At 44.4% G+C, this 22532-nt stretch overlaps 1 protein-coding gene across 2 annotated transcripts in view; it reads right to left on the bottom strand.

Moving 5' to 3' along the window:
• Nucleotides 1-22532, bottom strand: part of LOC115090341 (ATP-binding cassette sub-family A member 9-like) — a 306577-nt gene that overhangs the window by 244774 nt on the left and 39271 nt on the right. For both annotated transcript variants that reach the window (XM_029599290.1, XM_029599291.1), the window contains exon 5: nucleotides 19994-20220. In XM_029599290.1, the coding sequence (XP_029455150.1) occupies nucleotides 19994-20220 (227 nt within the window). The remainder of the gene's footprint in view (nucleotides 1-19993; nucleotides 20221-22532) is intronic.

Genomic DNA, 22532 nt, shown 5'->3' with positions numbered 1-22532 from the left:
TACTGAGCTGCATCTGGATCTGAATGATGTGTTTTGGACCTGTCAAAAAAAAGATTTTCAACCCTGCAGAGCCTGCCAAGCTGCCACAGCCAAGGTGAAAGAATATAAAAATACATCAAAAATCCCTGTGGTGCTCTCCTGTGATTGACAAGAACTGGCTTCCAGTACTCACAGTGGTAACAAGTTGTGAAAAGGACTGTACTGTTTAGCCTGCCCAGAGAACAGCACTACATAGCCAGCAGAGGAGGAAGCCAAAGGAATGCTGGGAGCCCATTTAAAGTAGAAAATAAGTAATTTGTCTATATGTGTGGGGCAGAGACAGCCAGGTGTTGGAGCCAGGAGCCAGAAAGAAAGATGTGCCTCTAGCAGCCCTGCAATCAGTTCTCCTGAAGAGCTAATTATTGAGAGGGAGAGACAGAAGTCTGTGCTCTGAGGAAGCTGTTCTTGCTTCAAAGCCAAGCTACATGTAAAATCCCAACAAGGGACAGAGGAGCCAGGAGCTGAGAGCCAGGAGCACATGACTGGATCACCCTCCTGAATTAAGTAATCTAAACTTCGCACAGATAATATTTTAGCAGAGGAGGGAGGTTTATTTCTTTGCTTTTTGACACAAATTCAATATCTCATCTTAACTGTTTCAGCCGAAGTCAAGCATAAACCCTTTCTGGCAGGTACTGGGAAAGAAGAACTGGTATCCATGGTCTTTTTGTAAGAGACTGAAACCAGGCCATATTTCTGTTTAGTACCAAGTAAATCATTTGGGGAAGCTCCCCAGGAGAGATAGATCTTTGACACACTGCTGTGCTTACCTATTTGGTTTTGTCATGTAGCCAGCTCTACCATCAAGAGAGAGACTTCTTCATTTTCTTGATTCTTTTTTCCACACATTTGGGACAGGATGAACACTTTACAAACTGGTAACATTGGAGTGGATCTGTTCCCCCTCCCCTTTTTTGATTACTCAGGGGTAAAAACAATTTTTGAAAGTTGCATACTGCACTGCTTTTCCCTTCCAACCTTCTCTATGAATGTTCCTTTTTTTTTTTTTTTTTTTACTTTCTATATGACTAACAGGCCATACCAAGTGTTTTGTATTACCTAATTTAAAATAAGAAAACTGCAAGTTTATATAATACATCACTACTGTACTTTTCCCATTTAATTTTCTGGTTGGATTTACTGTCTACTTACACAATACTAGCCAAAGGGTTAATTACTGTTTATTCTGGTGTGATGATTTTATCTGGTCAGTGGTGCCACAAGTGAGAGGTTGTTTGGTAAGGGCATAGAATTATGGTATAGAGGTAACTGGGACCCTGTCTCATCCCCCACTCAGGCCAGGAACCCAAAGACAAATCATATTACTGGATATAATTTCTCTTGTGGGTATTCCTTACCCCAAGCATAGGGATAATTCATAGTCTGGACCAAGGGGTGGGGGGGGGGGGGGGCACACAAATATTGAAGAACACAGTATAACCATTGTAAATGCATAAAAAACAACTAGTGTAATTAATCCAAATACCGACTAAGCAGCAAACAATGATGGAATGCTGACATTCAATTTTCCCTGTTCAACAAACTTCCTCAATCAAAAAAAATAAAAAAAATATTACTCCCAAACTGAACAATAAATATGGCAGGAAAAATAAAAAAACAAAATCAGCTTCCAAAGACCCTAGATGTAGATGCAACTCAAAAAAGATCTGTGTTTTGTTTGGGTTACCTTACTCAAGTCAGGATGATCTCTGATCTTACCATTATAAGACATACAGTCCTTGGTTCCAAAAAGAGATCTCAATGTCCAGTTCTTAGTAGGCTCCAAAGTAAACAATACTTGTAAAGTAGCTCTTGAAATCACTTCTGTGGAGGATTCCAACATTTCTGTTAAATCCAAACTGTCCACTGTAAGATCACTTATTTCTGCCCCCCCCCCCCCCCCCAGGAGTAACTCTGCTGTTATACAACAGCAAATAGTACAGCTTAGAAAATGGTGGAAAAGCTTCTACAGGATACTTTAGAACTTCCCAAAAAATATTTGTTCAACATTTCCAGTGGTGGTATAGTAGGGAATTTAGGGAAATTGGTAAAACACAAATTTTTCCTTGTAGCAGTCTCCAAGATCTCTATTTCGTTTCAAAGTGCCATATTGTCCTTAATGAGAGTCATATTAGATACTTCCAAGGACAATATCATTTTTTCACAACTAAGCAATTGCTCATCTTGTTTGCTAATAACCCAATGTTATGAGGACATTTTTTTTTTTTTGTGGTTCCCATGTACTCTAGTGAGTAACAGTCAGTGATGTCTCCATTCTCACTATCAGTGCCCACACTTACCCCAGTGAAAAATTAGGTGGAGGGCTAGGAAAGAGAGAAAGAGAAAAAAAACTGACTAGAGTTGGGGTCACAGGAGTACTCACAACCTTAAAAAGAAATTCTCCCAGAGTCTTCCTTAACTTCCACCAGTTTCTTTCCCGGTACTTGCCATCATGGTCCATGGGGTATGTTCCGGGTTACCAGAGGCAGTGGTGCTTCCAGATTCAGAGAGGCCCCCGCCCAGAATTCCTTGCAGCGAGACAAGTGGTGTTGAACCACTGAGAGAGCTCCCATTTCCTGTCAAAGCTCCTGCTGCTCTAGCCACATCATCTCTTGGCGTCTCTGGAGCTTCATCGCTGGCTACTGGTCTTCCTGGCAACTGCAGTGCTGGCAGGAGGAATGCTTCCTCCTGAGCGCAAAGAAGCCTCAGGAGTTCAGTGCTGCAGTGTCGACACCCTTTCTTCTACTGCCAATGCGCTTTCTGAAGCTTTAGCCCTACTCGAGTGCCACACATGCTAATCCATGAGGCCAATCTTAGGGGCAAGTAATGAGGTGGTGGAACCAATTCTCCCCTTTTCCTTTTCCTGCCCATGCTGAAAAACTCTCAGTGAAGTGAAGCACTCCCAAGCCAGAGATTACACATCCAGCATCTTGCTTCAGCTCCTCCCCTGGACAAGGACCAGGTTAACGAACTGGTAAAAGCTACGTGAAATCAAGCCTTTGCTTCTCTAACAATCTATAAAAGAAACAGGAGAATGGGCTGGATGGGTGAAGGGCAAGGAGAGTGGGATTCAAAATGAAACAAATGTTTCCTCTTTTGGTATGCTAAAATCCTAGACAATCAACTTTGGACCAAAACGAAATCCAGAAACATAAAGTGAAATTAATATACTTTTGATTTTTATAACTATGATCATCCTCATCATGATTTGCATATCATATACTAAATGCACGCAGTGCCCTACAGACACACATGGAAAATACACACATGTGGTGCACCAGTTTTTAATTTTTGAAAATTATTCCATCAGAACCACCTGCAGATAATTGCATCCAGTAAAACTGTACACAAAGATTTTGGGAAATTTTGCATGCATGCTTTTAGAAATGGAAACGTATAAGCGTAAGTACAAACCCCTATCTGTGGGAATGCCTCCGCTTAGTGCAGATAAACATATTTACAAACATGATATATACATGCTTATTGGGTTGACAATTTTGTAAAAGGCTATTTCTATACATAAAACAATATTTTACCAACAGAAGTCCCTTTTAAAATCACCCTCCTATGGACAGTTCCTACTCCTTGGAGTTTACAATCTAATCAAGACAAACAGACAAGACACAGCAAAAACAAATCAAAAGGCATTCCACTAATGCATTTACTCAAAATGGAAGAATCTGAACTGGTTTGGAAAATGTGGTCTTCATTTTCAGTCATCTACTGTATTACTATAATCAGGTATTGCTGTCATTCTATCTGGATTGGAGGGCGGAAATTGTATTTGTCTGTATCTTTTTGGTGCCCTACCCATGGGCAACTTAAGAAAACAGAACTCATGGTGGAATAAGGTGAACATACTGAGTGGTAAATGGTACAAAGAATATTTTTTTAAGATGGAATTTAATGGGCGATTACGTGAAAGTGGATCTTTCAATAAGAACGAAATGTGAGCAAAGAGGGAGAGTGCTTAATCACAAAGTGCAAAGTGAGCCACAAGAAACTGCGGAAGCTGCAACATTGAGCACATAAGGGACATTCAGGGGTACAACAGGAAACAAGGGAAGAAAGGTATGGTGGAACTAAGCCATGTACGCATTTTAAGGCAGAAACTGGTTGTTTGGCTTGTTACTGATATCTGAACGGGTAACCGGGGCAGAGACAGAAGATAGGAGAAAGAGAAATAGCAGGATTTCAGAAAATGAGCAGGTGTGACGTGGAGGTTTGGCGATGTAATGAATAAAATGAGAAAACAGGGAGCCCAACCAGGACACTACTGCAGTAGGCTGAGCAGGAGATGAAGCAAGCTTGACAGAGGTGCCGTGTGGCATCAAATTAGAGGAGGGCAAACTTATGAATGTCATTTTGAAGGAAGCCAAAGTAAAAACAGATACTAGAGGCAGGAGGTGGCATAAAGCATGAAGGGTCAGAAAGCACTCCAAGACCTTTGGCAGAGACAGAAAAACAAAGAGGGGCAGAGTCAAAAGAGAAAAAAAAAACCACCTGATGTTTACTTGGGAAGAAGAGAAGCTCGAGTTTTGATGGTGTTCAGCATAAGATGAGAATGCATCCAGGAAGCAATGGCAGCGAGTCAAAAAAAAAGACAACACAGGAGACTGAGGAAAGGGTTGGAAGAATGACATGAAATAGTGATAGAAGCAACCAAAAGAGATAAATTCACTAACAGGCTAATTTTTAAATGGCTGGTGCATGTAAAAAACCAGGAGATATGCGCAAGGCTGGCCCACGCACGTATCTCCCGGCACGCACTGAAGACCGGCGTGCTGAAAAAGGTGCGGGCAGGGGGAGGGGTGAGGTGGGGTCTGGATGGGGCATGGGGCTGGCCAGGACAGCGCCATTAGGCACTGTCCCAATGAAGCGCGCGCCGGCAACTGGCTGGGCCTGTGCAACCTACTACTGCTCCGGAAAGCAGGTAAGTATAAAAACAAAAAAAAAAGATAGAGGGGTTTCAGGGGTTGGGGAGGATAGGGGAAAAGGGAGGCAGGTTAGTTAGGGGGTTTAGGAGTTCCCTCCCAGTCTGCTCCTTTATTGGAGCGGACTGGGAGGGAACTGGGGAATGGCCTAGTCTGTTGCCGCACGCATGTACTAAAATTCCCCCCCCCCCCCCCCGTGCACGCTGATATAAAATTTGGCACGCATGTGCATAAGGAGAGCCGATTTTATAACATGCGTGTGACAACGCACTCATGTTATAAAATTGGCGCGTCCATGTGCACGTGCCGGGAACCACACGCACTTGGACGCCCGCACGTGAGTTTAGAAATTCACCTTTAAAGGTGTTAACATAAAGTGAGGGTTAATATGGCAGGCATGGCTATAACAGGAGACAAGAAGGCTAGGCAGTAGAAACAGACATCAAATGTCAGACTGGAATGATCAGACAGAGAGGGAGGCAGTGCAGGCTTTAAAAATGGGACTTTTCCGAGGCATTTTCCAGGGTTAAATGCTCTTTTACTTATTGAAAGGGGCTGTTACAAAATTGTGCACTCGATATGCAGGCAGACTTACATGAATATAGCCTGCATGTGCATACGTTTACCAACAGCAAGCAGAGGTGTTCCTGGGGGAGAGGTTGAGGAGAGGTTTACATTTACATACATACTTTTGAAAATGCAAAAACTATGTGCATCAGTTTTCCGCCCCAAAAATTATCAGGTGTAATTGTGTGCAAGTATTTTTGGTGGAATAATTTTCAGAAGGAAAGTATGTGCATACTTCTTTAATAACTGGTGTAACTCATGTGCATACTGGATTGAAAATGTATGTGCGGTTGTTGCAGGATTACCTCCAGAGAGGATCAGCTCTAACTGGTAACCGGGAGTATGAGTAGGAGGGGCAGGGACCTCGTCCAGGGCTCAAAGATCCTTTGGATGGTGAAAAAAAAATGACTGAAATGCAAGCATGGGCTGGCAGCAGATAAAAAGCGAGGAAGAGTTCTGCTGTTTTCCTACCATCTAGGCCGGAGAGGGAGGGGAATATGCTAGAGAATGAAAAATGCCTGAGGATCAGAGTGGAGGGGTAGATGGAGAGAGGAGCAGGGATCAGTGTGGGTGTGTTGGGGAGGGGGGGGGGGCGGCAGAGGGGTGCAAATGCACTTACGTGCCTTGGGCATTAACGTGCCTAGTAATGACTCTGAATGAGGTATATAGGGCCTGTTTTACTAAGAGGCTGATATTTAAAAGATTTAGGGGTAGATTTTTTTTAAAAAGCGCAATCGCGTACTTTTGTTCACGCAGCAGGCGCGAACAAAAGTACGCAGGATTTTATAAGATACGCGCATAGCCGCGCATATCTTATAAAATCCTGGATCGGCGCGCGCAAGGCTGCCGATTTTGGGCAGCCTGTGCGCGCCGAGCCGCGCAGCCTGCCTCCGTTCCCTCCCCTCACCTTTCCCTCCCTTCCCCTACCTAACCCACCCCCCCCCCGGCCCTATCTAAACCCCCCCCCCTTACCTTTGTCCCTAGATTTAAGCCTGCGAGAAGCAGACGTAAATCTACGAGCGCCAGCAGACTGCTGGCGCGCTGTCATCTGACCCGGGGGCTGGTCCGGAGGCCTCGACCACGCCCCCGGGCCGGCGCCTCGCCCCGGTCCCGCCCCCGAAACGCCCCCTTCAAAAAAAACCCCGGGACTTACGCGCGTCCCGGGGCTCTGTGCGCGCCGGCAGCCTATGCAAAATAGGCGCGCCGGCGCGCAAGGGCCCTGCTCGCGTAAATCCGCCCGGATTTACGCGAGCAGGGCTTTTAAAATCCGCCCGTTAGGCAATTAACTTAAGGAGTTAGGTGGCTAGATCTGTCAATATGAGAATTCCTCGCACTAAGCCCCTAAATTTAGGCTCCTAGTTTTACTGGGCACCAGCACTTAGGATCCTAAATTGTAGGAGGGGCCAGGTCAGGGGAAGGAAGTTAAGCACTCGGTGCTGATTTCCAGTGCTAGGTGCTTAACTTGGGTTCCTAACTGAGGCGACTGAATAGCAGGCCTAAATTTAAGCACCCAGTTTTAGGTTCTTAAAGTTAGGCATTTATTTCCAGTGCAAAACTTAGGACCCTAAGTTTAGTTGAAATTTTTCCTAAAAGTGAGACACTTATGTGAGGCACCCTGGTTTGTTTTTTTTTAAATCAGCCTCTAAGCTTTTTTTCTATAGGCAGAATGGGAGATTAGAAAATCAAGCCCACAGTGAGAGAGAGAATATTAAAGCCTCCAAGGATGATGACAGGGCAGGTAAGAATAAGAGGAGGATGTTAATGATGTCGTAGATAAAGGGCACTAGAGGATGAGGGGGACAGTATATACATGAGAACGATGTGAAAATGAAGGGAGAAAAGGGAAGGATTATGAAGCAGGGCAAAGTGGGGTGGGAGGAGGAAAATGTAACTATTGGCCAACCACAGTCACCCCGTCACGGCTGGCTGGCACTCACCTTGGAATCGCTCCAAGATTAGGACACCATCATGCTGCACTGAAGCTGTCGCCCCTCCTTCTGCTAAGTGCTTGCACTTCATGGTCTTAAAGGCCCCACAGAAGAAACCTCACCACGGTGCCTTCCTATGACTTCAACCTGCTGGGCCTTTTTAAACACCAGCGCTGCAACTAGACACTGGCTCAGCAACAGCTCCTCTGCCTTGCAGTACTGGTTGCTTATTTGTGTCTTTTTCTTGCTGCTTGACCCTTGCCCGAACCTGGAATCTGTCTGTTTGCTGCCTGCCTCGACCCTCGCCTGGACCCAGAGACTGCCTGCTTGCTGCCCGTCTGGACCCTTCACCTATTCTGACGTTGTCTGTCTGCTGCTGACCCAACATCGGAGCTACTCTTTGGCTGTGGACTCTTGCCTACATCCTATCAGCTTCCGAACCCAAGGGCTCAACCTGAGGGGAACAAGGCTGGCTCAGGTGAAGCAATTTTTGCAAAAATTGTTAATCTTTCCTTATCTGAAGGCTACCATCCAGAAGACTTGAAATCTGCTATTATTAAACCTATTTTTAAAAAACCTAGCCTGAACCCAGATCTTCTGAGTAATTATAGGCCGATATCAAACCTGTCCTGCCTATCAAAAATAATTGAATAAATTGTTCACAAACAACTGGTAGAACACTTGGAATCAAATAACATCTTGTATCCAAATCAATTTGGCTTCCGCCAACATTTAAACACAGAAACATTATTATTGTCATTGACCGATACAGTACTAAAAGGTTTTGATTCGGGTCAAAAATATATTCTTGTTTTACTTGATTTGTCGGCAGCGTTCGACACGATAGACCATGATATCCTAACTACAAGATTGGAAGAGATTGGTCTTATAAATAAGACTCTTGGATGGATCACTTCATTTTTAAAGCAAAGATCCTTTCAAGTTAAAATAGGTAATACCCTCTCTGACAAAACTGAACTCCAAACAGGGGTTCCACAGGGTTCTGCCTTATCGGCAACACTGTTTAATATTTATTTCCTGCCAGTTTGTCACCTCTTGGCAGGCTTAGGCCTGAATTTTTATATTTATGTTGATGACATTTGGCTTTTGATTCCTGTATCAGATATAATTGAACAAACTTTCAAATTAATAACCATTTATCTCGCTGCCATTAATCAATTACTATGTCACATGAAATTAGCTTTAAACATGGAGAAAACTGAAATCATTCTCCTTGATAGGAAACCAAAAAATAATACGCTTAATACCAATAATACTCTTGTTTTACCAAATAATATTAAACTAATGCTCTCTGATTCAGTTAAAGCTCTAGGGATAACCATTGATTGTCAATTGAATTTCAAAAAACATATCTCTTTAAAACTAAGGGAAGGTTATTATAAATTGTTGGTCCTGAGAAAATTGAAGCCGCTATTGGATATCAATGATTTTTGATTAGTGTTGCAAGCGTTAACTTTCTCATCACTGGACTATTGTAACTCTCTTCTGGGTCTTCCACAAACCACCTTTTACAGGTGCTCCAAAACTCTGCGGCGAGAGTGCTAACAAATTGTAAAAAACGGGATCATATTACCCCTGTTCTGATTAATTTACATTGGTTACCGATTTCACAGAGAATACATTATAAGGCATGCTGCATTTTACATAAAGCTAAACATGGTCAAAAAACAGATTGGCTGAATTTCTTAATTCGGCTTCACACCCCACAAAGATCATTAAGATCATCTAATAAAGGACTATTGCAAATCCCGTCAGTAAATTCAGCCCACCATCTCTATCGCTGGTCCCTGTATTTGGAACACAATGCCCACCGAATTACGTCTCGAATCAGAGTTTAAAGCTTTTAAGAAAGCATTGAAGACATGGCTCTTCGAACAGGCCTATGCAGACCATTTAGAGGAAAGAAGTAGCTAGAATGAAAAAGCGATTATTATCATGTTTTTCTTTTACCCGTCTTTTATTAGTAATGTTATTTTATATTGAATATCTTACTGTATTTTAACCTCCATAATTATTGTTGTTTTTTATGATTTTATGATTCTATGATGTGAACCGTTGTGATGTTTCTTGCGAATGACGGCATACAAAATTTTCAATTAATTAATTAAATAGATAAATAAATACATAAAGAAAGAAAGAAAGAAAGCACTCCCTTAGTCCCAGTCCAGTAGCGGGTCTGCCTGATGTTAGCGTGGACTCTGTTGTGTGCTGGGTAGTAGCTACCACATCACAGTCTAAGGACTCACACGCCATGACAGATTGCTGAGGCCATGAGCTCGGTGGACTTGCCCTCGTCTCAGATGACATCCGGATTAACTCTCATGGTTCTACAACAGCAAGACCAGCTAACACTGATAATCAAATTGCTTTAAGGTCTAACCATACACCTGGATGACTTGCAGGCCCAGGTCCCACCCACCTCCAGAACAGCCTTCTTCGATACAAGGATGCATGCCCACCTCAGTTCCATATATTGTACCTCATCCCCTTACAACAGGGAATCTAAGACCTGGCAAGGATTCCTCAACCAGTGCTTGATGCAATTTGAACTACAAGCAGCTTCTTTTCCTAATGATCAGACCAAGATAGAGTGTAGGAGTAGCCTAGTGGTTAGAGCAGGGGGGCTACAAACCAAGAGATCAAGGTTCAAGTCCCACTGTCACTTCTTGTGACCTTGGGCAAATCCCTTTACCCTCCATTGCCTCAGGTACAAACTGTGGGGCGGATTTTAAAAGCCCTGCTCGCGTAAATCCGCCTGGATTTACGCGAGCAGGGCCTTGCGCGCCAGCGCGCCTATTTTCCATAGGCCGCCGGTGCGCGCAGAACCCCGGGACGCGCGTAGGTCCCGGGGTTTTTGGAAGGGGGCATGTCGGGGGCATGTCAGGGGGCGGGACCGAACAACGCGGCGTTTGGGGGCGGGCCCGGGGGCATGGTTTCGGGCCGGGGCGTTCCGGGGGCGTGGCCGCGCCCTCCGGAACCACCCCAGGGTCGGGTCTCAGCACGCCAGCAGCCCGCTGGCGCGCATGGATTTACGTCTCACTCTGTGAGGCGTAAATCCGTGGATAAAGGTGTGGGGGGGGGTTTAGATAGGGCCGGGGGGGTGGGTTAGGTAGGGGAAGGGAGGGGAAGGTGAGGGGAGGGTGAAAGAAAGTTCCCTCCGAGGCCGCTCTGATTTCGGAGCGGCCTCGGAGGGAACGGAGGCAGGCTGCGTGGCTCGGCGCGCGCCGGCTGCCCAAAATCGGCAGCCTTGCGCGCGCTGATCCAGGATTTTATAAGATACGCGCGGCTACGCACGTATCTTATAAAATCAAGCGTACTTTTGTTGGCGCCTGGTACGCCAACAAAAGTACGCGATCGCGCTTTCTTTTAAAATCTACCCCTTAGATTATAAGCCCTCTGAGGATAGGGGAATACCTCTAGTACCTAAATGTAATCCACTTTGAAGTACAAAAAGCAGAATATAAAACAATCTAAATATATCCTCTCATTACTCTCTGGGTCTGCTCTAGACTGGTCCTCTTCTCTGTGGGAAACCTTGAAAGGTTCCTGGACCTGTTCTGCAAAATTTTTAACGAGCCCAGACATTCTTCCTTTGCTGCTGCAGACCTACTTCGAATTCACCAGGGCAGTAAGTCTGTTGGCAACTATGCCTTCCAGTTTAGGATCTTTGCATCTGAACTCAGGTTGAATCAGTAAACTCTGCTAGCCATTTTTTGGGCAAAGTCTTGCTAATCTGCATTAAAGATGAGTTGGCAGAGAAAGATGTACCTATGGAACTGGACATCCTCATTGTCATCTGCATTAAATTTGATGTGAGATTCTAGGGCGAAAGACTGCTACCGTAGACAACAGAAATTGGCTCTACAGTTTCAAAGACCACCCATATCTTCCCCCAGGGAGTCCATGTCACCCCCAGCCATGAAGGAACCTATACGGCTGGGGGCTAAACTCTCTGAAGAGGAGAAACCAAGACACAAATATCTCAACCTCTGCCTGTATTGCGCTGGAGCTTGGCATTATGCCACACAGTGCCTGATGAAGTCAGGAAACTCTCGTGACTAATTCTGGTCAAGGAGGCAACCCTAGGTCATTCTTATCTTTCCCCTCTCCGTAAATGTTGGTTCCTGTGTTACTGAAGACCGAGACCAAGGAAATCTCCACCCAGGCACTCTTGGACTCCAGAGCAGCCTGGAATTTTATTGATGAACTGCTGCAGAAGCACAACCTTCCAGTTGTTCAACTGAACCCTCCACGTATGATTTCCTCAGGATATGGGGAACCATATACTGGGAAGTTGCAAACTGCCTTTGCTCCTTTGACTTTACAGATGGAAGTCTTGCATAAAGAACATATTTCCTTCTTCATTCAGTCAAATATGTAAACCCAGCTATACTGGGACTGACATGGCTTGTGAATATAAACCATTGGTTGATTGGGTATTGGCTGATGTTTCTCACTGAGGTCCCACCTGCTTCCACAGATGGATGCACCATTCCTGTTCTTTGCCCTGGCCACACTTCCTGTATCACCTGAGCATCCACGAATATACACTGCTTATATAGATTTATTTCAGCTAGAAACAAGCTGAGATGCTATCTTCTTCCTGGCACCGTCCCATCTGGTGGCAGGGTGTATTCTCTATCGGTTCCAGAAACACATGCCATGTCTGACTATATAAAAGAGAATCTTGAACAGGGATTTATTCAACCCTCCACTTCTCCAGCCAAGGCTGGACTTTTCTTCATAGGGAAGAAAGATGGGCCTCTATGACTTTGTATCGTTTACCATGGTCTTAATTGTATCACCAGAAGAAACCATTATTCCCTACCTCTCATATCAGAGCTATTTGACAGACTCCTTTTTCCCACTCTCTTTACGTTAAAGTCAAATTGCATTTACTAAGAGAAAAACGGCTGTATGCCAGTCTAGAAAAATGCTCTTTTGAGCAATCAGAATTACCCTTTCTGAGATACATGGTCTCTAACTACAGTCTTCGGATGGATCCTGCCTGACAAGCTGGTCACCATGCAGAACTGGCTCTGAGCAGTGAGCCTTAAGGCTCTTGAATGATTTCTAGGATTCACTAATTATTACTGCCAGTTAAGAACATAAGAACATGCCATACTGGGTCCTTCTCTTATCTGAAAGAGTAAATAACCGATTCACATTTACCCATTCTAGACCTCTCATGATTTTAAACACCTCTATCATATCCTCCACAGCCTTCTTTTCTCCAAGCTGAAAAGTCCTAACCTCTTTAGTCGTTCCTCATAGGGGAGCTGTTCCATCCCCTTTATCATTTTGGTCACCCTTCTCTGTACCTTCTCCATCGCAACTATATCTTTTTGGAGATGCGGTGACCAGAACTGTACACAGTATTCAAGGTGTGGTCTCACCATGGAGTGATACAGAGGCATTATGCCATTTTTTGTTTTATTCACCATTCTCTTTCTAATAATTCCCAACATTCTGTTTGCTTTTTTGACTGCTGCAGCACACTGAACCAATAATTTCAATGTGTTATCCACTATGACGCCTAGATCTCTTTCTTGGGTGGTAGCTCCTAATATGGAACCTAACATTGTGTAACTATAGCATGGGTTATTTTTCCTTATATGCATCACCTTGCACTTATCCACATTAAATTTCATCTGCCATTTGGATGCCCAATTTTCCAGTCTCAGATCTTCCTGCAATTTATCACAATCTGCTTGTGATTTAATTACTCTGAACAATTTTGTATCATCTGCAAATTTGATTACCTCACTCATTGTATTTCTTTCCAGATCATTTCTAAATATACTAGCCGTTAAGCCCGTAACAACGGGCTACATTAAAAATTTTTTTCAGTCCATTTCCTTCCCCCTCCCCCTCATTCTCCTCCCTCCCACCTCATTCTCCCCTCACCCTCTATTCTCCCTCCCATCTCCCCTCTCTAGTCTCCCTCCCCCTCCCCCCTCAGTCACTCCCTCCTCCCTCAGTCACTACCTCCCCTCTCCCCCTCCCCCTCCCCTCAGTCACTCCCCCTCCAGATGGCACAAACAGAAGATCTCTGGGGGAGGTCCCTCCCTCCCTCGCGCATGCTCGCCGCTACTGCGCCTTGCTGCCACCGCCGCCACCGCTACTGGTCCTTGCCGCCACCGCCACTGCTCCTTGCCGCTGCTCCTCGCCGCTGCCGCTCCTCCCAGTGCCATTTTTGTTACGGGCAAGCTCTGGCCGACGTGCTCGCCCGCGCATGCGCGGTAGAGCTGCTCTCTACTGCGCATTTGCGGCACGTCGGTCAAGCTTCGTTTATCTAGTAGATTGAAAAGTACGGGTCCCAAAACAGATCCACTGCCCAATCTATTCTACTGAGAAAATTGTCCATTTAATCCTACTCTGTTTCCTGTCTTTTAGGCAGTTTGTAATCCATGAAAGGACATAATAATACATAATTACTCCTCCATAGCAGCATCTCTCACTTCTCTCACTAAAAAAGGTGTGAGACACTCAGAACTGGCCTGAGACTGCAGTTCAAGCTCTTCACCAGCTCAAATCAGCCTTTCTTGATGCCTCCTGGCTACAACATCCTGATCCCCACAATCCTTTTTTTCATGGAGGTAGATGCCTCATTCATTGGGACCTGTGTCATACTTTCCCAACCAAATGCCAGTGGGAAACTGACCCTGTGTTTTTTGTTGTCTAAAAAATTTACACCCTCCAAAAGAAGTTACACCTTTGGAGACTGGGAACTGCTGGCAATAAAGCTCACCCTTGTGGAGTGGAGACACCTCCTGGAAGAAGTGGTTCCTTCCGTCACTGTTTACATGGATCATAAAAATCTGCAGTACCTACAGCAGGCTCAAAGGTTGAATCCTCAACAGGCTAGGTGGTCACTATTCTTCAACCACTTTGATTTTCAGCTGAAGTATCATTCTGCTGAAAACAAAACAGTTGGTAGATGCCCCCTCACTCTCTTTTTGTTAAGGACCGAGCTAAGAAATTAGCAATCTGTTACGGATTGTCTGCCAGATGGGCGAGCAATCAGATTGGCGTTAGCAATCTTGTTGTGGACTTGCTACCGGAGTTGGCAATATGTAGTGGACTCCTCCTATAGAAGGAAGGAGTTAGCAATCTGATGTGAAGTGACTCCTGTAGAAGGGAGGAGTTAGCAATCTGTAATGACTGACTATTGGAGTTCGCAATCTGTAGTGAACTAGCTCCTGTGGAAGGAGGAGGTAGCAGTCTGTTATGCTTAGCTCCTGTGGAGGGAGTAGTAAACAATCTGTTAGGGTTAAGACTGCAGAGTAGCAATCTATTATGAATCTGTTGCTGAAGACTCCTGATGGAGAGAGTAGCAATCTTACCAGCGGAGTGCTTGGAGAGGGCACTCAGCTGTAGAGGAATGTAGATAGGTGAATCCTTGGGCCAATGGCAGATGACTGCGCCCCCAGGAGGATATCCTGAGAGGGACCACCGGCTAGGCTTGGGTATGGAGACAGACACAGATAGTTCTTTTATTAGACAGGTTAGTAGAACCACCAGAGGTGGCAGTAGTGAGCAGATATGCCCGGCAGGGCTGAAGTCCCTCAGGTACTGGAACAACGATCCCAGGGTTACTGAGCTGTAGAGAAACTATAAATAGTGAGTAGACAGGGTATGCTGTGTTCATAGCCAGAACTAGATGACAAATCTCACATAAAGTCTTTAGAAAGTTCAGTAGCTGGAAAGGGTTAGGCCCTCGAGGAGCAAGTACCTGGTTCCAGGGAAAGTTCTGAGAGAGCAGTGGTAACTCACAAATTCTGTATCTGCGATAGCTTCCAGGCAGTAGAAAATCTTCAGAGTGTTCAGGAACATGGGCCCTCGAGGAGCGAGTACCGGTTCCTATTGGCAATCTGAAATAAAGATAAGAGAGCAAGGCCCCCAAGGAGCGGGTACCCCTGGTAAGTCCAAGGAGGCAGAGTAGCTTGGACGAATCCTTGCTAACTCGATCTGTTAGCAAATTCTGAGACTTTTTATATTGGAAGCGGATGACGTCATCTCAGGGGACGCCCCCAAGGTTCGCGCCCTTGCTGGTACATCAATCGGAGTGCGCGCGCCCTACGTCATCAGGAACAAGGCGGATCCACAGCGTCGTGACGGTCCGTGAACGCAGGAGGGAGATGGCAAGAAGAGGCCGCGGCAGCTAACCGTCCATCAGACCTGGAGGGAGTCGCCACAGTGGGAAAGAGGGCGGAGTGAGGGTGTCGAGTAGCGACGGACGCAACACTTTTCAGCCAGCAAACACACAAGAAGCTCCAAAACACATTGTTGACCCGGCTAAAATACTTGCTGTTACTTCTATCTTGGTACCCCCCAGAAAAACTGTGGTACCCAAATGCCTCTGGCAGGAAGTTCTCCATTGGGCCCATGACTCCAGGCTATCTGGATAGGCTGATGCTTGAAAGATCTTAGAATTTTTATCCCAACATTATTGGTGGTCTCAAGTCTCCATGGACGTCAAGTGATATGTTGAATCCTGCCCTAACTGTGCTGTTAACAAACTGTCCCATTCACAACTGTGGGGCTTCTCTAGCTTTTACTAGTTCCAGAGAGGCCATGGTCCCATATTGTAATAGATTTTATAACTGACATCCCCTCTTCCAGCAGGTGTATGGTAATTTGTGTCACGGTTGACTGCTTTTCAAAAATGGCTCACTTTGTGCTCTTTCCAGGCCTACAAATTGCGCTGGAGCTCATTCATCATTTCTTCCAGAACATTTTTCACCTTCATGGGTTACCAGAACATATAGTCAGTGACAGAGGAGCTCAATTCACTGCTACATTTTGGAAGAATCTGTGTTAAAACTTCAATGTTACTCTCAACTTCTCATTGGTCTATCATCTTTAGTCCAATGGCCAAACAGAACAGACCAATCAGATCCTGAAGGCTTTGAGAGCTTATGTCAATGAGAGGTAGGATGACTGGGCCTCCCTCCTACCATGGGCAAAATTCTGCCATAACCATCATGTGGGAGAATCAACAGGGTCCTCCCCTTCATCATTGTGTATAGACAGCATCCCTGGATCCCTGCATCACTTCCTCTGACAGTCCCTTGTCCAATGGCAGATAACACTGCCCCTATGATTGGAGAACTTTGGAAAAAGACTTGCCAGTTTCTCCTCAGATCAGCAGAGAGATAGAAGAAGGGGATGGACAAGAAATGCCTTCTCACACCCCAGTTTAAGCCAGGAGAGAAGGTCTGGTTTAGCACCCGGAATCGTTGGCTAAGAACTCCCTTAGCAAAGTTATCTCCATGATTCACTGGGCCTTTCCTAGTCCTTCAACAAATAGGGCCCATTACCTACCAGTTCCGGCTGCCTCCTACTCTACGAACATATAATTCATTCCACATGTCCTTATTGAAACCACTGATGTTATCTTGGGGTTCACGGCAATCTCTGTGAATCTGTGGAACAAGCACCAAAATAGAAGTCCAAGCCAGTTTGGATGCCAGGAAGATAAGGGGCAACTTATCTGATCTCCTAGAAAGGATACAGACCTGAGAACAATGGGAACCAGCCAAGCACGAACAAGGACCACACGCTTATGAGAAAATTGCATTCACTCTTCCCCCACAAGCCTAAGCCTAAAGGCCGGGGGGGGGGAGATTTGAGGAGGGGGTACTATAACAGTTGGCCAACCGAGGTCATCATGCTGCAGCCAGCTGGCACTCACCCCAGGATCTCTCCAGATTAGGATGTTGCCATGCCATGCTGAAGCTCTCACCACTCCTCCTGCTGTGACGGGCACGCACTTCTTGGTCTTAAAGGCCCTGCAGAGGGAACCTCACCATGGCACCTTCCTATAATGTCAACCAGCTGGGCCTTTTTAAATGCTAGCACTGTAACTAGACACTTCCTCATCAACAGGTCCTCTGCCTTTTAGTTCTGATTGCTTATTTGTGCCTTTTTCTTGCTGCTTGACCCTTGCCTGTACCTGGACTCTGCTTGCCTCGACCCATGTCTGGACCCAGAATCTGTCTGCTTGCCTACTTTGACCCTTACCTGGACCAAGATGCTGCCTGCTTGCTGCCCGTCTGAACCCTTCACCTATTCTGATGTCTGTCTGCTGCTGACATCGGAGCTACTCTTTGTCTGTGGACTCTCACCTGTCCTACTAGCTTCTGAACAAAGCTGGCTCAGGAGAAGCACTCTCTTAGTCCCAGTCCAGTAGCAGGTCTACCTGCTGTCAGCATGGTCCTTGTCATGTGCTGGGTAGTATCTACCATGTCATCGCCCAAGGACTTACATGTCATGTCAGAAAAGGAGGGAAGAAACCAGGAGGAGAAGGAAATCAAGCCCACAAACCACCATGCCAGATGTTTTGTAGGTACAGACAGGGGAGAAGAGAGCAGCAGCAGAAGTGGTGTCATGAAGTGGGAGCCAGGTTTTTGTTGTCTAATACATTACATCTCTTTCTATATATAATTTGCTATGTTTGTATGTTGGTCACTGTGCCACAAAAAAATAATATTTGTACTGAGTTTTGGTATCCTTCCCAAATTTGTCCCTTAGGAAAATGAACTTCATGTTTTCATGAGTGCCCAATATGTGTATGCAAGTAAACTGAGCTTTGGAAAACTGTCCAGCCTCTATTCAAGTACATTCATGTATTCAATACGTGGCTGAGGCACTGTGCCCATTGGTTGAGGGTAGGGATGATTGTGGGAGCAAGTGCATGTGCGGATATGCCTTTTCTGCTAATCATTTGAAGGGCCCTTCCACTAGTACACTCAGATAATGTTGGCATTGTAAAACAGAAACAGCAGTAATTTTGGCACTGCAGGGGGGGAGAGGGGTTAATTGAAATGTCGTGTGACCAGGAGTCCATGTTAATTTCTTTAAATACTTCCTATTTGCTCACTCATCTTCCTGTCAAGTTATATTAAAAATCAAGTGTATCTGTAAAATAGGAGTCACTTTTTAAATAAATATTTAATATGGAGGTAATATTGTAACATTGTTTATGTTACATTTTTCAAGACTTTGATTAATCACATCTAGTTATAATAAGCAAATCAGAGTGATGTACAATAAAAAGTTATGAGACTACCATTAAAAAAATTACTGTAAAATCAATCTAAACATGATAAAACAAAATAAATTAGAGCTAAAATCAAACAGCATAACAAAATCAATCATACTGATAAAAACAATTCAATTAAAAGACTAATAAATCAAATATCTTAGGTTGGGAATGCTTTGGAATAAAAGTAAACCTGAAGGGCTTTCCTGAATTTTAGACAGTTTTTCTCAAGATGAATATGCATACATTAGCCAGCACATATTTAGATAACTTACAATTTTCAAAGCAAATTTTGTCCTGCATAAGTCTTCTTTGAAAAGTATCCTGGCAAAACCTATATGGACACAATTGCACCTGTTATTTGGTGCACATAGTTTTGCCGAACCAATTTCCATGCATGCTTTTTAAAATCAAAAAGTATGCATACAAGTCCCAACTTTAATCAGATTCCTCCCCCTGCTTTACCTTCAGAAATCCTTTTGAAAATTACCCTCTTAATAGATAGTATATTGCTAAAATTTGGGATGGCTTATCAAATACATCACAATGTTTTCGGGAAATTTTTATTTTTACAGTTCTGAAATTTTAATAATGATTTTTTTAGTATAGTTAATTAAAGTATATTAAAGTGGATTTGGGGCATCAATTTGGTCATTGTACATTTCACTGTGTATTGAAATGAAATATGAACTGCCACAGTAGCCATCAAGGCATAGATGTACTAAGCATTTTCCCCATATATAACATAAGAGAAAACCTTCAGTATATTTTGCATTTGGTATTGCAATTTTATAAATGTGTATTAAATCAAATGTGCCTCCTGTTGCAGCAAAAATTTAAAGAATGAGAAAATAATTACCTTCCCAGTGTCTTAGAGGGGACAATTTTCAAACTGTCTGCACTGGGATAAAGTCCATGGGCACTTTAAACCACGGAGTTTGCACCAATTTTCAAAGTGAAATTGCACGCAGGCTTTCACTTTGAAGCTTGCTGAAGATACAAAGTCCACGTGGACATTTGCACCTGCTTTGTGTGTGGAAAATAATGCACATATATTGATAATGCAATCCATAACCAAAACTATGTCCCTAGGAACTCCTCCTCTTAATGCAGATAAAATATTCAGGTTGTTCCATAATCTGCATACATTTAGTCGCATTGAGAGACAGCAATTTTTAATTGATTGATTTATGCAAGTAAAACAAGCGCTTTTTACTAACATAAATTTCTTTGAAAATTGCACTTAAAATATTCTCTCCCACATAAGTATCTAAACATTGTTCCTAACATTTATGACTTTATTGGTTGTCTACTGTAAAGGTAGCTTCATCCAGAATTCAATTGGTCAGTAAGGTCACCGGAGTCCACACCCAACTGCATTTGAAATTTATGAGGAGTATATTTCATATTCATCAATGTAGACTGCTAGGTGTGTGCAGGGAAAGTAGTTTGCTCACCAGAATGCGAAATCATGCAGGCCCATCATCTTCATCACCTCCTTAAAGTTCCGTTTTTCTCGTGTTAAGTAGATTGACATGAAGTACATAAGTGGGGAGAATGGCGTTATGATGATAATGAGTACAATCATTAAGAAAACCTTTTGCATCTCTCTAAACGAAGCCGACTTCATATGCTCTACCACAATGGACTTCATTTCTTCCCACACAGAATGATTTGTTGTGACCTGAAAAGAAAATAAGTGAATTAAGAACTCTGGCAATTTTCTGGGAAAAAATAAAACAAATCATGGCAGTTCCAGCTCAAACCTTGACATTTGGCTAGTATACCCCACATGCAAGACAATATAACTGAATTGGGCACCTCAAAGGTACTAAAATAAACCAGAAATCTGAAATGACTAAATTAGGGTTGACTTAATTGAACATGGTTGTTCATTATTTTTAGAGTTAATTCCATCTGTTCACTTCTAAGGGGAGACATTTCTTTAACTAACTCATGGATTTCTGACTTGGCCACTCATAAGTCTCATGAGATACATAAATCCTCAAAGTAATGATCAATCTTTAATCTTTTAGCAGACTGAGAACAAATATATGTTTTGTACATTTATGATTACAATTGACTTAGAATATGGAAAAAAAAAACCTGGTCTAGGATTAGTTCATGATCTAAAGCAGACTTAGGCTCTGTTTTGGATTGGCTCACCTTAGCCCAGAATTTTTTCTGGCTTTTCTTAATTAGACTGTAGCCTGTTTTGAATTTTAAAAATGTTTTTATGGTCACCTGGGATTAGGCCTGTCAAGTTCTGTTTATATTTTGCAAACGAGCAGCCCCATGTATTCAATACAAACTGGTTCGAATTTTCCCACTGTTGCAAGGTATGGTCCAAAGTGGAGTTGGCCAACCTGCAGGAGAAGTCATGCAGGTCCCCACTTTCAGCTAGCAGAGCCCCAACTGGAGCTTCACCTATACCAGCCCTCGTTCCACTTAGATTGAGTCCTTGGGTACCAGGGTCAGCAGGTCATAGGCGGGGGCCTCTGCTGAAGAGCTAGATGTCCATGGAAATGGTCAGGTCAAAGGCCAGGGTAGGGGGCAAGCAAGGTTCAGCGAACTCAGAGACAGGAGATGGTCAAGGCAGGCAGCGATCGGACGTGGTCAGGAGTCAGGCAGTGGTTAATGACAGGGGGAGTTCAAGCGTAGTCATGAGACAGGCAGTGATCAGTGGCAGGCGGAGTTCAAGAGTAGTCAAGTGTCAACAGGCTGAAGTCAGAACCAGATATCTGTCCGAGGGAAAGCAGAATGGGCAGGCAGACGGGGAGGCGAGGAGCAGTACAGGTGGGCAGGCAAGATATGGAAGACACTGAAGACTGACCACAAGATGAGGACAAAGAGCAGGAACTGAGGAACAAAGACAAGAAACACAGGCAGAAAAGCTGAGGCAACTTGCTCTACTTCGCAGTAAAGGCCCTATTATGGAAGCATCTTGATGTAGAGGAACTGCCTTTTTATGGGGCAGCATCCATGACATCATCTGTAGGGACCATGGAGACTTTCCCGCTGTGGTCCCTTTAAATCTGACAGAGTGTTGTGTGCACATGGTATGATGCAGCATATGAGGACCGGTGTCACAGGGAACAGAGGCAATCTGACTGCAGCAGTCTGCTGTGCATCCTTTCGGGGGCCTTCCCCAGCATCAGCATTCTCCCTACCAGGCTCGGGGCAGGAGGTAAGCGCGGCTATCTGTGGGGTAGGCCCCTGGACCACCAAATGCAATAGTACCTCCCTCTTAATCCCCTTCCCTGAGGGCCTTGGTTTCTTGGGATGCAAGGTGTGAAATTCCCTTAGTAGGTTGGGGTCCAAAATATTGGAAGCGGGTTCCCAAGAGTTCTCCTCAGGCCCATACCCTTTCCAGGAGAGGAAATATTCCCACTTCTTCCCTCTGCGCCTTGAATCCAGAATTTCTTCTACTTCATAGACTGTGTGGTCCTCTGTGGATAATTCTTGAGGTTTGGGAGAAGTCCTGGAGCACTAAGAAAGTATTAACAGCTTTAGTAAAGATATATGGAAGTCATTGTGTATGTCCAATGTGGGTGGCAGTCTTAGTTGATAAGTCCTAGCTGGTGAGTTATGGTAAAGGGTCCGATGTATCATGGGGTGAGGCGCATTAAAGGCACCCTCAGGCGTATGTGGTGGGTGCTCAGCCAGATGTTTTTGCCTGCTTTAAATTGAGGAGTGGGTCTCCTGTGTGCATCTGTGGTCTTCTTGACCTTTACTGCTGCTTTTTCAGTAAAGATGGTGGTGCAAGATCAGAGGTTCTGGAGTTCCTGGGAAAATAACTGGGATGCCGGAAAGGGTACTGCCACAGGGAGTGGCAGAGGTGATAAGAGCTGTCTCCCATAAACCAACTGAAATGGTGAAGAACCTGTAGCAACAGAGACATGGGAGTTATTTGAGAATTCCGTCCAGAGTAAAAGAGAAGCCCAATTATACCTATGCTCGTTAACATCAGCCCGGATGAAAGTTTTGAGCATACGA

The sequence above is a fragment of the Rhinatrema bivittatum genome, chromosome 4 (genome assembly GCF_901001135.1).
Source record: "Rhinatrema bivittatum chromosome 4, aRhiBiv1.1, whole genome shotgun sequence".
NCBI classification, from domain to species: Eukaryota; Metazoa; Chordata; class Amphibia; order Gymnophiona; family Rhinatrematidae; genus Rhinatrema; species Rhinatrema bivittatum.
This window is presented reverse-complemented; position numbering and strand designations above follow the sequence as displayed.